The 14049-nt window shown below is 37.9% G+C and overlaps 1 protein-coding gene across 1 annotated transcript in view; it reads right to left on the bottom strand.

Annotated features, from left to right (window-relative positions):
- The window catches only part of nbeaa (neurobeachin a), an 849844-nt gene that overhangs the window by 281729 nt on the left and 554066 nt on the right, over positions 1 to 14049 (bottom strand). Inside the window, exon 39 of the mRNA XM_043692709.1 lies at positions 1400 to 1524. Within this exon, the coding sequence (XP_043548644.1) occupies positions 1400 to 1524 (125 nt within the window). The remainder of the gene's footprint in view (positions 1 to 1399; positions 1525 to 14049) is intronic.

Genomic DNA, 14049 nt, shown 5'->3' with positions numbered 1-14049 from the left:
ATAAATTGGGCCCATGGATACTCAGTCTCCACAAAACGCTAATTACAGAGGTCCTCATGAACAAAACGTAAAGCATATTTTGAGCAAAAGATTACAGGTTTTTTACAAGATGATGGCCGCTTACAATACACCATTAATTATACGCCAACACCAGGGGTGCAATGTGTACCAGCAGGCAGAACCAAATCCCTTTCACTTGACAACCTAAAGTGTTAGTTAGCTTAGCATGATCACCATGAGCATGGTAATTTAATAACTCTGGAGATCTTTTGTTTGTCATTTTGAGGACTTTATAAGTACATATTTTAACTACTTTGATTGAAGTTAGAATAGAAAAATCATTGACCAATCTTGAGCAATTCAAAATTTCAAAATCATAAATTTCAGCTTTTGAGATGCAGCACAGCTCCAACTACCTTGTATGGCCCATTTACGGTGACACTAATTTGGAAGAACAACATAACCTATTAACCTTTGCATGAACGAATAAATACAGATGTTGGAAAAGAAATTCAAATCACTGCCTCTAAATTATTTTTTTTTGCAGTGGAATTTTCTATATTAGACCTCAATTTCACATCATGAACTGCCCTATTAATTTTTATTGGAAATGTACCATTGCTGTATTGATACAGGTGACATTTAATTGATTAAGGAGTTATCTAAAACAGGTATTAAGTAACTGAGGATATTAAACATGTTAATTGGTGTTCTATTGGCTGGCTATAGATGTTGAAACATAAAATTCATGTTTAAGTGGTAGAATGTGTGCTCTACCTAGTGACATTTGATGTTGAGTGTCCTAGCCATCAGTTCTTAAAAGGGACTGACAAGAGACTGACAAAGGACACTCAAAATAATTTCCAGGAAACTTGGTATGGAATAAGAAGAGACAATTGTGCTCCTCATGGGACCTAAGAAATTATCTGATCTGCTGATGGCAAATTCTCGTCCAACTCAAGATTGTCTCATTGCCTCAACACAGGCAAGATCTGACATACAAATCAACCATTTGCTGTATTCCTCAACAGATATGAAGCAGTAGGGTACCTTAGCTTGCTGATAGCATTTAAATGAATTTGTCTTTCTTTTCAGATTGGCCCATCAATGGTGCAAACATCTGCCCTGTTAACTGTATGGATGCAAAACTCAGCCTATGAAAAATTTCAGATTCCCTGTGGTGGATTAGCATTGCATTCTTAGCTAAAATACAATAAATGGTCATGAGGAGTTTAAATGGTTTGTCAAGCTTGGTAAAATGTACTTTACTGGAAAAGATTTGCATTATAAATGAAACAATAAAAGCAATTTTTCAATTTTATAAAGAGTGTACTCCTGTCAATGCAAATGTGCTTTTCTCCTCTGGAATCCCTCCTATGGAAAAATAACTAAAACTAACCATATTCTTCCGCAGATTTCAACAGGACCTCAGGATGTATTGATCCAAATGCATTGCGTATGAACCTGCGTCGGCGACGCAAATCATCTTCCCAATAGTCCAGGCGCCAAAAATCATTTTGTTGACTGTGAAAACATATCATACATATACATAATTAGTGGAATGTTGAAAGTCACCAGGTATTAACAGACTTCAATTCAGTAAGATTTATTTTTTGTTTGAAAAACAACTGCTGTTGTCTATTATTCTTTCTAAGAACAAGACTGAAAACTTTGAGACAGTGAAATAGTGTGGAGCATTTCTTCCCATTTATATTAGTACACTTTGGAGAAAACAGAAAATTTCAATTGCAAATTTAAAACTAAATTTAACAAAAAGATATCAATGATTTTGGATGTCATTTCCTGTAATGCCCAACTGATATTCTATTTTCCCGCAGTTCCACGCTTTGATATACATATTATATTCTCATCTACATAAAATTTCAACAAGAACGGCCTTTTGAATTTATTTTGTGGCAGTAAACAAGTATTAACAAACTATACTACCAGAATCACAAGGCAGCAAAAACTGCCATCCACATAAATCAGAGCAAGACCATTAGCAAATACAGCATCAAATTACATTTATAAATGCACAGCTTGCCTCCTTTTACAGGGTTTTTTAACAAGGCTTGTAAATCATGCAATGGGACCTCAAACCAAACAGCATGCAGTTTAATGACTATAGTCCCTCTGCAGACTGAACTTGGAACTATAAAATATTGCTTTACTTGAGGTTGCAGAAGCACGATTAAAATAATGTGTTGAAATATTCATTGAAATAATTCCCACAGGCAAAAAGCAACCTGAGAAAATTGCAATTTTATTCATTATTAATAAAGCTGAATTAGTGCTCAAAAAGTTCTAGCATGTGGTAATTGTCTGGATAAATTATTATTATAACATCAGTGAAGGTTTTGCACAATTTTATAGCTCTCAATTAAATCTCATCTCAGTGTCCTGTGTTCCAAAGAAAATAACTCAGACCTATCCAATCTATTCTGAGCTAAAATTCAACATTCTCATATTCTTAATAAGGCTCTGTTACATACTCTCCATTGCAATCACATCCTCTGTGAAATGTAGCAAAAAGACTTGAACTCTGCAGTACTCTAGCTTAGGCCAAACTAGTATTTTATTCAGTTCTTCCATAACTGCTCAGACTTTATAACAGTGCATTAGCCAATGAAGGAGAAATTCTGAATGCCTTTTTAATCACTTAATTACCTGCCCTGCTACCTTCAGAGATCTGTCAGCATACAGATTTCGGTATACTCCTCAGCACTCCATTATTTATTTTGTATTCCCTTGCTTTGTTACCTTCAAATTCAGAACCTCTCACTCCTGAGTTGTGAAGACTGAGGTGGTATCTATGGTTGTTGTGAGATAGTCTTAATTCTACAGATGAAGAAATCCTGGGTAACGGACATTTAGCATTACAGATAATTAAAGGTATAAAATAAGAGATGCAGTTCTCCTCAAATTCAGTTCTAACTGCCATTGCAAAATTCCTAAGAAATATAATTTTGCTATTTTGTTATATAAGATACTGATCCTGAAAATGTTCATGTTGAGCTGTACCAAGTTCCACCAATTTGATGATGCCTTTCAAGTGGAGAAGCAATTAGACATGCACTAGGTTCCGATGGAGACAGACATGATACACATTGTAACCAAATAGCTGCAACTATGAGGAACAAACTGTAGTATGCTTCTAACATTATCACACACCTCCAGATCATGTGGGATGTGATCTTGGTTCAGAGATAGGGACACTAACACTGCACCAAAAGGCCATCTTCATAGTTGCAATCTTGCCCAACTAGTTAATATTAATTATAACTATTACTATCATGCTATATATGATAACTATACCTTATCTAAAACAAATGCCTGTCGAGTTAAGACTCAATAGTGGTTTATCATTAATAACTAATAATCGGTCGGCCATTAGACTCAGTATAGAAAGAATATTGTTGACAGCAAACGACATCAACCACAAACCACCAGTGGTTGATAACCATAATATATAACATGATGAGCAGTCATGGTATTTCAAATTATATTTGAACCTGAAGAAAATATCTTTTGAAAGCAAGTGACTGCATCACTTTAAGATGACACACACAGTTTTGAAGATATCTATTAGGTCTTCCCTTAACCTTTCAGGCTCTGAGGAGAAAAAAAAAATCACATTTTCTATAATCTCTCCAAATAACTGAATTATTTCATCCATAATACTATTATACTAAATCTACATTGCATCTTCACCAAGGGCTTAGCATCCTTATTAAGGTGTGGCACCCAGAAGTGTACACATACTACAGCTGGGGCTCAACTAGTCTTTGAAAAAAAGCATGACTTCCTTGATTTCAAATGCCAAATTGCAAAGCAAAGTTTTGTGATTTTTGAGAAGATTTGTAGCTCAGGTTGAGGTTCAGGTTGTAAGCTTGCTCGCTGAGCCGATAGGTTTGTTCTCAGACATTTCGTCACCATGCTCGGTCACATCATCAGTGAGCCTCCGTTGAAGTGCTGGTGTTCTGTTTTGCTTTCAATTTAATGTGTCTTGGTCTGTTAAGGTGGGTGATATTATTTCTGTTTCTTTTTCTCAGAGATTGGTAAATGAGGTCCAAATCTATGTTATTGAGCATGGTGATAAAATGTCTGAAATCAAACCTACCAGCTCAGCAAGCAAACATACAACCTGCAAAGCAAAGTGTCCCATATGTTTTTTTATAACTGACTTACCAATTTGCCCTGTATTCATCAGTGATTGATGAACATCCAAATTGAGAATAGAAGCCTCTGTATTTCATGATGGCCACAGCATTATAAGTATGACTGTCAAACCACATGGGTGATATGAAAGAAATCCTGGACTTGGTACTTAACTTTATTCCATTCTGGATTTAGGTTTGCGCGCTGATCTGGAAGGTCCATTTCCAAATGTTTCATTACCTTACAAGGTAACACCTTCAGTGGACCTCATGGGAAGCAATGCTGAAAATTCCTGCTTTCTATTTATATGTTTGGGTTGGTGATGTCATTTCCAGTGACGTCATTTCCTGTGGTGAAGTCACTTCCTGTTCCTTTTCTCAGGGGGTGGTTGATGGAGCCTACCACATCGAGTTAGACTCCATCTGCCACCCCCTGAGAAAAGGAACAGGAAGTGACTTCACCACAGGAAATAACATTACCAACCCAAACAAACCCAAACATATAAATAGAAAGCAGGAATTTTCAGCATTGATTCGCATGAGGTCCACTGAAGATGTTACCTAGTAACGTCTGGAAATGAACCTTTCAGCTCAGTGAGCAAACCTATATCCAAACCTCAACCTGAGCTACAAATCTTCTCAAAATTTGTTCCATTCTGCTGTTGACTACCCAGAGAGAACATGATGAATTTATTTGTTAGAGTTGAATAATAATACAATTACTAATCACTTTGAGAAATCAATGAATTGTGCATTGACTAGTGTTACTAGCATGGTGATTTCAATGAGTAACTCCATAAAAGTTCAAAATTATAAGCTTAACATGGTGGCAAAACCAGTAACATAGGTTATCTTTTGCAGGAATTCCACGAAGTGGGACAAGAATATCACTGCCTTCCCAACAAAACAAAATCTGTTACGGCAACCTTTCTCTGACATTCCAAATTAAACCTGGTTTTGCCTATAAAATAAGTACTATGCATGAGTGTGCTAAAAGTCTATTTTTGTCCATTTCTGTTTCAGTCTAACCAGTCTCAACTTCTCCCTTTCTGTCTTTTTCAAGTTTCTTTATTGGCAGAAATACAGAAAGATTGAAATAATCAAATAACAACCAATGCCCATCCCATCAATAATATGAAGAATGATAGCCAGAAAACTAATTCACATATTCAAGTGTAAATTCACACGTGACACGCAGTAAAAAAATTACAATTTAATAAGTCTTTACATTCTGCAGGATAATGAACAGTAAATAATTGACAAGGCTGCATCTGTGTTTCAAATGTTTGTTGAATGAATAGAACTCTTCAAGAACACTTCATAGAAGATCTCTACAATTTAATCCATAAAGTGTCTTCACTTCACTCAAGTTCACTGCACGTTGCATAATTTGGATGTGTTTCTTTTCCCTCAGCATTTAAAAGGCTTAAAGGAAGAAAATTGCTATGCAAAAGAAAATGTTTAGCAAGTGCTTTTATCCATGAATCTGTTGTCACAATTATCTGTATGTGGTTGTTTTGGCCACTGTAGTCTACGTTTCAAATGGTAGTGATGTTTACTGTGAACATTCAATGTAAGGAATTCAAAATATTAATACCCTGTATTTAGATTTAGATGTATTCCTTCACACTCTCTCCATTCTTGCAAATCTCTTCAAAGATGTGATGACACATGTGGAGGTGAGACTTGAATTTAGGACTTCTGATTGGCACTCTTCCACTGCACTGGAAAAGCACCTCAATTAAATTATTATTTAGCTTGTACACAAAGAAAAAAATTCATCTCTTTTTAAAACTTATTCATTCAAGCGATGTGCGTGGAACTGGCCAAGCCAGAATTTAACTGCTTGCCTCTAATTGACCTTGAAAAGATGGTGAGCAGCCACCTTTTAGAACCATTGCAGACCATATGGTGAAGGTACACACAAAATGCTGTTCTGAAGGGACTTCGAGACAAAATCAAGAAATTGTGATACATTTCATTGGAAGATGATGAAATTCAAGGAATTTCAGATGATGGCATGCCCATGCGCTTGTTGGTGATTTTCTCTATTTGAGCTTACAGTTTTGAGAAGCGTGGTTGAAGATATTTTGACACATTGTTACAGTGTACCTTGTAGATAGCAAACGCTAGTGGTAGAGGGACTGAATGCTTAAGGTGAGAATATAGCATTGAGTTTTTTGGCGTATTGTTGGGACTGGACAGATCTAGTGTGATGAAATGTATATAATTTATATACATTCATATATTATTAGAAATACATAAATATTGTAAATATTTATTAAATATAAATGTCTTAAATATATATTTTTAAAAGATTGAATTAAAAAGTAGTGGCATATAAATTTCACCTAAGTTGTTGAGTATAGGAAATTTGAGAGTGAAGTGCCTAGTGTACTTAAAGCCTGTACACCAGCTGTGAGCAAGATTCATCAGAAGCCCAATTCTGCTTTAAATTAGGTGCTCCCCATTATGCCAATAGAAAGCCTAAGCAGTGTTTCAGATACTAGAGAGCACTATATAAAAGTTCCGGGTAAGAAATTTGGAATTCTCCTCTGTGTGTCGAGGAGTTATTCTTTTAATAGTATTATCTTTCATTAAGTGGAGATGTTAGATCCTAGTAAGTTTCTAAAAATACATTGTGAACACTTTCCGAAGCCCTGGAATGCACAGTTGCTTCATAAATAAACTCAGACCATTCTTTAGCTGAATCGTTTAGTGGCTGATATTAATCTACTACCATGGTGCTGTCAGCTGTACATACCAAGAGCACCACAAAATACTTTAATTTCCAATATTGTGCAATTGCTGGAAAAATTAACGTACAACTTTTCATTGAGCCTTACAACTTTGCACTCCAAACAAATTATCTGTTTCTTGCACTTGTTTATGTCACTTACATAGTTGCCATTGCCTATCCTTCATAAATGTCCCTTCGCTTCCATCCAACTGAAACCTCAATTATCCTATTCTAATACTTCTGTACTACATATTCATTATTCACATGACACCATTTACCGACTCCTTTTATCTCCACCTGTCCCATTACTCTCCCAGCCCAAATTCATCACATCAGTTCTCAACTTCTTCAAGATCACGACCATCACGTTCCCGTCAAATAATCTATCCTCACCCATGCATTCTTCCTAACGACCACATTAACTTTAATCTTGCTTTTCTTTCAAATATAACATTAGCATCCTGCCTTCTCAATATTCCAAAGTGATTGTAGTTTCTGCACTATTATTCATTCCTCAGTCATCTCATTCTTTTTCTATATGACATCTTTCCATGCAAACATTCTGTGTACTTTCTCCTCTCTCACTGCTCAAGGCTCCAAATATTCCTTCCAAGTGAAGCAGACCCTTCGGTCCAACTCATCCACGCTGACCAAGTTTCTCAAAATAAACTAGTTCCATTTGCTTGCAATTGGCCTATATCCTTCTAAACCTTTCCTATTCAAATGTCTTTTAAATGTTGTAATTATAGCTGCATATACCACTTTTTCTGGCAGTTTATTCCACATATAAAGCAGCCTGTGTGAAAAGATTACTGATCTGGTCCCTTTTAAATCTTTCTCCTCTCACCTTAAAAATGTGCCTCCTAGTTTTAAACTCACACCCCCAAGGAAAAGACCTTTGCTGTTCACTTTATCTCTACCCCTCATGATTTTATAAGCCTCTGTAAGATCACCCCTCAACCTCCTACACTCCAGCCACAAAAGTCCCATTCTGCATATGGTGCAAGTGACCTTTACATCAGGAGAAAAACTGTAGACTGGGGTTACTACTTCGTGGAATAACTCAACTTTGGCCACAAACATATCCCAAGTTACCGGCACCCTGCCATTTTAATTCTTTACCTTTGCTCCCATTCTGACTTTTCTGTCCTTGATCTACTGCAGGGTTTCAATGAAAATCAATGCAAGATTGAGGGACATCTTTGGCTGGGTCCTTTACAAACTTCTGGTTTCATTTTGCATTTAACAGATTTAAATCATTGTTTTTTTGCTGGTTCTATTCCTTTTCTTGTTTCTCTCAATCACTCTCCTTTCAATTTTAACACTACTATCAAGCCATTCACACATCTTCTGGACACATTTTCATTTCCTTACTTATCCTGTTACCATTGGCATTGTGGCATAAAACCATTTCATAATGTCATTTTCCCTGTCTTCCTCCCTTATTATAGATATTTTGGGCCCCACACCTCAGGGAGGATGTACTGACCCTGGAATGAGTCCACAGGAGGTTCACGAGAATGATCCCAGGAATGAAAGGCTTAACATGTGAGGAACGTTTGAGGACTCTGGGACTATACTCAATGGAGTTTAGACAGATGTGGGGGGGGGGGGGGAGGGGGGGGGGGGGGGGGGGGATCTAATTGAAACTTACAGAATACAGTCAGTTCTGCTGTAATGCAATAGTTCCATTCTCATGCAATTCTGTGTTATAAGAAAATTGTGTAATAACAGCACCATTTATAACCAACACATGCATTAAAACTTTGTGCCTTAGAAACAGTGTCCCCAATTCGTCAATCATGTTATAGCGAATTTGAGTTAACGAAATGCATGTTATAATGGAATGGCCTGTACTGAACAGCCCAGGCAGAATAGACATTGGGAAGATTGGCAGAAGAGATGAGGTCCCTAGGGCACAGCCTTAGAGTAAAGGAAAGACCGTTTAGAACAGAGATAATAAGAAACTTCTTCAGGCAGAAAGTGGTGAATCTGTGGAATTCATTGCTGCAGAAGGCTGTGGTGGCCAGGCCATTGAGTATATTTAAAATAGAGATAGATAAGTTCTTGATTGCCAAGGGGATCAAAGGGTTACGGGGAGAAAGCAGGAAAATGGGATTGAGAAAGCACGATTGAATGGCGGTGTAGACTCGATGGGCCAAATGGCTGAATGTCTGCTGCTATGCCCTATGTCTTATATTCTACTTTGTTCTTCCTCCAACTGCCTTTCACTTTTACTTGCTCAAAACTTATCACTTATTATCAAACTTGAAATGATAGTTCTTTTCTTACAGACTATGCCAGACCTGATGAGGGTTTCTGACATTTTCTTGCTTTACTTCAGATTTCCAGCATTCACAGTATTTTGCTTTTGTCCTAGAGTACTTCAAAATATCCCTGTCTTTCTTACTTCAGTTCAATTTGGTTTCTGCTCTGCTTGCAGTCCTAAAGCGACATTCTCAAAGTTAAAAATTATATGCTGTGTTCTCGCGACTTTGGTACCTTTGACAGTATTAATATTCAGTATCACTCCTTGTCTCTACATAACTGAGCCTTTTATTTGTTATAGTTTCACTCATGTCTGCCACCTGATAAACTCTTAGTACGAGTTTGACTCAGAGATTCATTCTTTATCTCCTCTAAATCACTACACTCCTTTGGCAACATTAACTGTTATGAATGCTGCTGTCTAAATTTCTGACTCCTTCATTGGTCCAATGACTTCTTCTACAATTCTCAACTGTCTAATTTGGATAAACCAAAACCTCCAGTTTATTCAAACCCTCTTTCATTGAGTATTCAAACTTAAGCTATACCATCACAATGACATCTATCTCTCAATCAATACATCTCAAAACCTCCGGTTCATTCTGCCATTTGAAATCCATTCAACCCCCTCGCATCCTTTAACATTTGGCTATTCTTTATCTTCTCTCCATTCCATCACAGGCAGCCATTAATTCAGCCATTGTAGTCATTTCCTCTGGAATGTTGCTTCACCACCTCCAAATCCATTTTCAAAATTCTCTGCAATGACTTTTTCCTCTTACTGTTTCTTCAAACTTTGGTATTTATCGTTTTGCCACTCCTACTTGACATTTAGCATTCTTTCTTTCAAAATATGAAGCTGTTTAAATGAAAACTATTGTTTCTATAATACAGTGGAGTCAGAATTGAAAACATGAACTTTGGTCTTTAAGTTGTTGAAATCCACAAATAAAAGTAGTTTTGCTGCCTTTGTTTAATTAGAAACTATCTCACCATCCCATGATAAACAGGAACCAAATGAGTTTAGTTAGTTCAGTCCTGATTGTTAGCACAAAGATATAAATGAAACACACTACACTCTATTCACAAACAGAAAATTATTTCAAAATGCTGAGTAACACACTCTTTATCTTTTACCCAAGTGATTATGTGATACTCTAAAATTATGCACTTTTACAATGTCATCAAGAACCTTTATATGCTTAGCTGGGAAATGAAGCACTAATCTTGAAGACAACTTGAAAATAAACTTTGAATCAAAAAAATAAAAGCTCCACATTAAAACTATTATTGTGTTCTACAAACACAATGATTTGAAAGATTCAAATTTATAATATATTTGCCAGACTCATCTATTTTATTATTGAGACATGCATTAAAAAGTATCAGGAAAAATACTATTGTTACTGTTCCTATATTAGCACAAAACATTAGGTCTTATTTCTCAAAGATCACATTCTATATACTGAATGTGATACAGAACTGAAATATCATACACTTTATCATGTCTGCTTTCCTTTCATCTTTGATAATTATTTCTGAATATCTATAATGACCCAAACACTGAAATCAAACCACAATAAATCTTCAGGCTATAACTCTGAATGACAGACTATTCATCAGTAAGGCAATCTGCAGAAATAATTAGCTCCCTTGACTTTCACTTCCTACTTACCAATTGTATACAATGACAAAAATATGGTAGCCAAGGTTTATACAGAACAGGCTAAATTTATTATTCACATCTCCAATCAATCACTGAGAGGCTTACTTGAAAACCTAATTTGCTGTTAAGCGTTGATAACCACAAACTGCCAGGAATGACTGGTTTACTACATATCTTCATCCACCTTATTCCATGTGAAACTTTCATGCTCAGTAGTTATACATTCTTTTTTCATAATACTTCTTTCCATAAGCAACTATTTCAGTCCATCAAGTTAATGTATTTGATTAGTTTCCTTTCTCCTCGGTTTTAAAGTTTGGTCATTTACTATGTTAATTGGCATGGCAAGACATTACAAGGAAATGCACACACAAAGCGCGAAGTGACTGAATACTAAAAGTATAAGTGAACAACCTGAAATGCAGCTTTATCCAGTCTGAGCGCTGCATGGCTGTCCATGCATGCAAACTCTCCACGCCGTAGCCTTTCAATGTTAGTTGCTACTATGCTTTGAAAACACATCTTTGCTTCCTGAGCAGCCTGCCATAGTCATGAGGGGTTGCTAAATGCCAGATGTCAATGTCCATGATAAGGTGTCTGTGTGGCTGGTATCCATAGATTTTGCCCTGTGATGCTGTTTAGACCTAAGCAAGGTTGAGATCCTTTTGAACAAGCATGGAACTGAAGTCACCAGGCCTGATTTGTTTGCCAAGAATGCACGATGTCCAGCTTCTTTGTCATGTTTGATGAGATAGGAAGATATATTATGATGATGAAGTGAGCCCTTAAAAGGGCATTTGACAAGCAAAAGTCCCCTTAACTGGCAACACCACCTACCAGCAAAAAGCTCACCTCACCACTTATCAAAAGTACCAACAATGGAGTCAAATGTTCTTGACGTTAATTTTTTTTTTACATAGAATTCCTATAGTGTGGAAACAGATCATTTGGCCCAACAATTCCACACTGACCCTCTGAAGAATATCCCCCCCAGACCCATTTCCCTACCCCTATTACTCTACATTTCCCCTGACTAATGCACCTAACCTACACATCCATGAACACTACTGGCAATTTAGCATGGTCAATTCACCTAACTTGCACATCTTTGGACTGTGAGAGGAAACTGGAGCACCCAGAGGAAACCCACGCAGACACGGGGAGAATGTGCAAACTTCACACACACAGTTGCCCGAGGTTGGAATCGAAGCCAGGTCACTGGTGCTGTGAGGCAGCAGTGCTAACCACAGAGCCACCATGTGTTAAGACCGGCTTCATTTGATTTCTCACCTGATTTAGCCACAAATCCCACCATAGTCCATTTTACTCAGACCCTTAAAAAGTTCTGCCTAAAGTGACTAGTACAAAATGAAATTGGAACTTTCTGATCAAGTTGCAAAAATTTGATGGCCTGCATCCAAAAGTGCGAAAGGAAGTAGTTCTGAGACAGTGGAGGCATTGGCTAAAATATTCTGAAACTCACTGGATTCTGTGAAGGTTCCAGTGGAATCCCTGTGCAAGATGGACAAAGCAGAAAACTAGAGGTCAGTGAAATGAACATCTGTCATTATTAAGAAAGGAATAGCAGGACAATTAGAAAAGGTTAATGCAATCAAATGGAGTTAACATAGTTTTGTCAAAGGGAGGTAGGACTAATAAATTAAACTGCATTTATTTCAATGCAAGGGGCCGAACAGGGAAGGTAGATGAACTCAGGGCATGGTAAGGAACATGGGACTGGGATATCATAGCAATTACAGAAACATGGCTCAAGGATGGGCAGGACTGGCAGCTTAATGTTCCAGGATACAAATGCTACAGGAAGGATAGAAAGGGAGGCAAGGGGTGGGTGGCCTCTTGCTGAGATATTTGTATCATCGATAGTCACAAGTGAGGTGCCGGAATACTGGAGGTTGGCTAACGTGGTGCCACTCTTTAAGAAGGGTGGTAAGGACAAGCCAGGGACCAGTAAGCCTGACGTTGGTGGTGGGCAAGTTGTTGGTGGGAATCCTGAGGGACAGGGTGTAGTATTTGGAAAGGCAAGGACTGATTAGCGATAGTCAACATGGCTTTCTGCGTGGAAATTCATGTCTCACAAAGTTTTTTGAGGAAGTAACAAAGAGAATTAATGAGGGCAGTGCGGTAGATGTGATCTATATGAACTTCAGTAAGGCGTTTGACAAGGTTCCCCAAGGGAGACTGATTAACAAGGTTAGATCACATGGAATACAGGGAGAACTAGCCACTTGATACAGAACTGGCTCAAAGGTAGAAGACAGAGGATGGTGGTAGAGGGTTGTTTTTCAGACTGGAGGCCAGTGACCAGTGGAGTGCCACAAGGATCGGTGCTGGGTCCTCTACTTTTTGTCATATACGTAAATGATTTGGATGCAAACATAAGAGGTACAGTTAGTAAGTTTGCAGATGACACCAAAATTGGAGGTGTAGTGGAGCAGGACTTATACACTTAATGGTAAGGTCCTAGGGAGTGTTGCTGAACAAAGAGACCTTGGAGTGCAGGTTCATAGCTCAGTGAAAGTGGAGTCGCAGGTAGGTAGGATAGTGAAGAAGGCGTGTGGTGTGTTTTCTTTTCTTGGTCAGAGTATTAAGTACAGGAGTTGGGAGGTCATGTTGCAGCTGTACAGGACATTGGTTAGGCCACTGTTGGAATATTGCGTGCAATTCTGGTCTCCTTCCTATCGAAAAGATGTTGTGATACTTGAAAGGGTTCAGAAAAGATTTACAAGGATGTTGCCAGGGTTGGAGGATTTGAGCTATTGGGAGAGGCTGAACAGGCTGCGACTGTTTTCCCTGGAGCGTCAGAGGCTGAGGAGTAACCTTATAAAGGTTTACAAAATTATGAGGGGCGTGGTTCGGGTAAATAGGCAAAGTCTTTTCCCTGGGGTCAGGGAGTCCAGAACTAGAGGGCATAGGTTTAGGGTCAGAGGGGAAAGATATAAAAGAGACCTACAGGGCAATTTTTTTCCACACAGAGGGTGGTACGTGTATGGAATGAGCTGCCAGAGGAATTGGTGGAGGCTTGTACAAGTGCAACATTGAAGAGGCATTTGGGTGAATAGGAAGGGTTTGGAGGGATATGGGCTGGGTGCTGGCAGATGGGACTAGATTGGGTTGAGATATCTGGTCGGCATGGACGGGTTGGACCGTCCATTTGCTGTATTTGCTGTATTTCTCTATGACTGTGATTCTATGGAAAA

Source organism: Chiloscyllium plagiosum, chromosome 6, assembly GCF_004010195.1.
Source record: "Chiloscyllium plagiosum isolate BGI_BamShark_2017 chromosome 6, ASM401019v2, whole genome shotgun sequence".
NCBI classification, from domain to species: Eukaryota; Metazoa; Chordata; class Chondrichthyes; order Orectolobiformes; family Hemiscylliidae; genus Chiloscyllium; species Chiloscyllium plagiosum.
This window is presented reverse-complemented; position numbering and strand designations above follow the sequence as displayed.